Source organism: Orycteropus afer, unplaced genomic scaffold, assembly GCF_000298275.1.
Source record: "Orycteropus afer afer isolate SDZICR_OR568_19922 unplaced genomic scaffold, OryAfe1.0 scaffold00246, whole genome shotgun sequence".
Taxonomy (NCBI): domain Eukaryota; kingdom Metazoa; phylum Chordata; class Mammalia; order Tubulidentata; family Orycteropodidae; genus Orycteropus; species Orycteropus afer.
This window is the reverse complement of record NW_006921833.1, coordinates 3147417-3149359: the sequence shown is the minus strand read 5'-3', so window position 1 is coordinate 3149359 and position 1943 is coordinate 3147417. Positions and strand designations below refer to the sequence as shown.

At 38.2% G+C, this 1943-nt stretch overlaps 1 protein-coding gene across 1 annotated transcript in view; it reads right to left on the bottom strand.

Annotated features, from left to right (window-relative positions):
• The window catches only part of ATP10D (ATPase phospholipid transporting 10D (putative)), a 96621-nt gene that overhangs the window by 8574 nt on the left and 86104 nt on the right, over positions 1 to 1943 (bottom strand). Inside the window, exon 20 of the mRNA XM_007949444.1 lies at positions 770 to 874. Coding sequence (XP_007947635.1) covers positions 770 to 874 — 105 coding nt within the window. The remainder of the gene's footprint in view (positions 1 to 769; positions 875 to 1943) is intronic.

Here is a 1943-nt window from a genome sequence, read left to right as displayed (position 1 = left end):
GTCAGGGGTAGAAGTGAGAATATAAAGTTATGAGGCTACAGCAGTAGTCCAGGAAGTGATGACAGTGGCTTAGGTTACAGCAGAGGCAACAGCAATGGAAAGAAGTGTCCTAAATAATCACAAAGGAGGTAGTTTCTTCTCCAGTCATAGGTGGGATGTTGTACATCAACAAAGGGGAACTGACAGTAAAGCTCACCATCTGAGTCCTACATATTGGATTTGCAGCAATAAAATACCATGCAATCATTTGGACTGAAAGACTTAGGTTTTATCACAAAGTCAACAACTAAGTTTAAAAAGACCTCATTTAAATGACAAGTAGAATTTCTGAAGGGAGAAAGAGATACTTTTTTTATATGTTGAGAAAGGCAGAAAAATCATCACTTACTAAAGCCAGTGAAACAAGACTATGGCACGCCACCTCTTTTTATGTCAGTTGAAAGGCATCAGCTTGCTTGTAAAGAATGCTGACCATAGCAGGATGGCTATTTCCACAGCCTGACTCACACCTCCATGAACCATCAGCCATGGTACCACCATGGGGACCTGGCAGGTGTTTCCTAATTTCCCTGGCCACACATCAAGCTCAGCATAATGGCACTCAACTATCAACAAGAGCAGCTGTGTCACGCTTCTTCCACTGAGTCATTATTCTTCTCATTACTGCCCGTCTTCTAGCCATGAAGGGCTTACCAGGGTCACTGCTAATAGAAGACAATCCCTCAAACAAAGACTTTCAGGCTACCTCAGCGGTAGGAAAACCACTTACCAAACTCTTGCTTTCAATGACCAGATGGAGCAGAATGATGAAAAGAGCAGCTGTGTTCAGAGGGTTTCCAAATGTAAAGATGTCAATGTCTGAGCCCTGGTAGGTCTACAAAGAGAGGGTAACAGTCAGTGGTCTTGGAGGGTTGCACACACTTGGCAATGGAAAGCCTTATCCTACTGCTTAACTGAGGTCTGAGTCCCTTCTACAGTGTTTCTAATAACTGATAATTTCAGATAAACTTGAATACTTCCAGAAAAGACAGAGTAAGTGTTTCCCAGACAGGCCAGCTAATCTTTAAACTTTGAATTCTGAATCACAATTAGTCACCCAGAAACTTTTACTCAAAAATCTATCTGTTTAAAGTATATTTTAAAAAAAGCAAATCTCTTCCACTTAATATAACTTTAACTCTTTAAAAGCAGCTATTATGCCTACCCTGAGCTTTTTCCTTTTCTAACTAAATATCCCCTCCTCTCTTAAGTGTATGTCTTCAAGTCCTTAAATTATTCCTCAAATGACACAACTCTCAAGTTTCCACTCTTTCTCCAAGCTAGTCATTCTCTTCTGAATATATTTTAGATTGTTTGTCAATTGAAAAAACAAAAACAGAAACATTGCCATTGAGTCAATTCTGGCTTATGGCAACCCCAACTGTATCAGAGTAGAATGGTTCCATAGGGTTTTCAATGGTTATAATTTTAAGGAAGTAGATTGCCAGACCTTTTTTCCATGGTACTGCTGGGTGGATTCAAACTGTCAACCTTTCTGTCAGTAGCCTGGTGTAAACCGTTTGTACCACCCAGGTACTTGTCTTGTCTATTGCCCTCCTAAAATGCAGTACACTTGGGCTAATCCAAGTGATTTCATTTGAATAATGAATGAAAATTGTTAACTTAGTCAGTGACAATCATCTTTTTCATTCTTAATATTGTACTTATGCTAACACCATCTAGAATCAAACAAGTTTTTTTGAAGCAGGGGACTGGGTTGTATAAGCAGATAGCTATACCATGCTGTTTAATGCTTGGTTTTAACCTAATTTTTTTTTTTTTTTAATTATTATTCTTTACACATTCTTTTCTTAGTCACATTTCTGCCATTATTTACCTCTAAAAAAATTTTTAAAGTGTCGAGGAGACCACGTATAGAACCTTAAATTTAATAATATGAATGT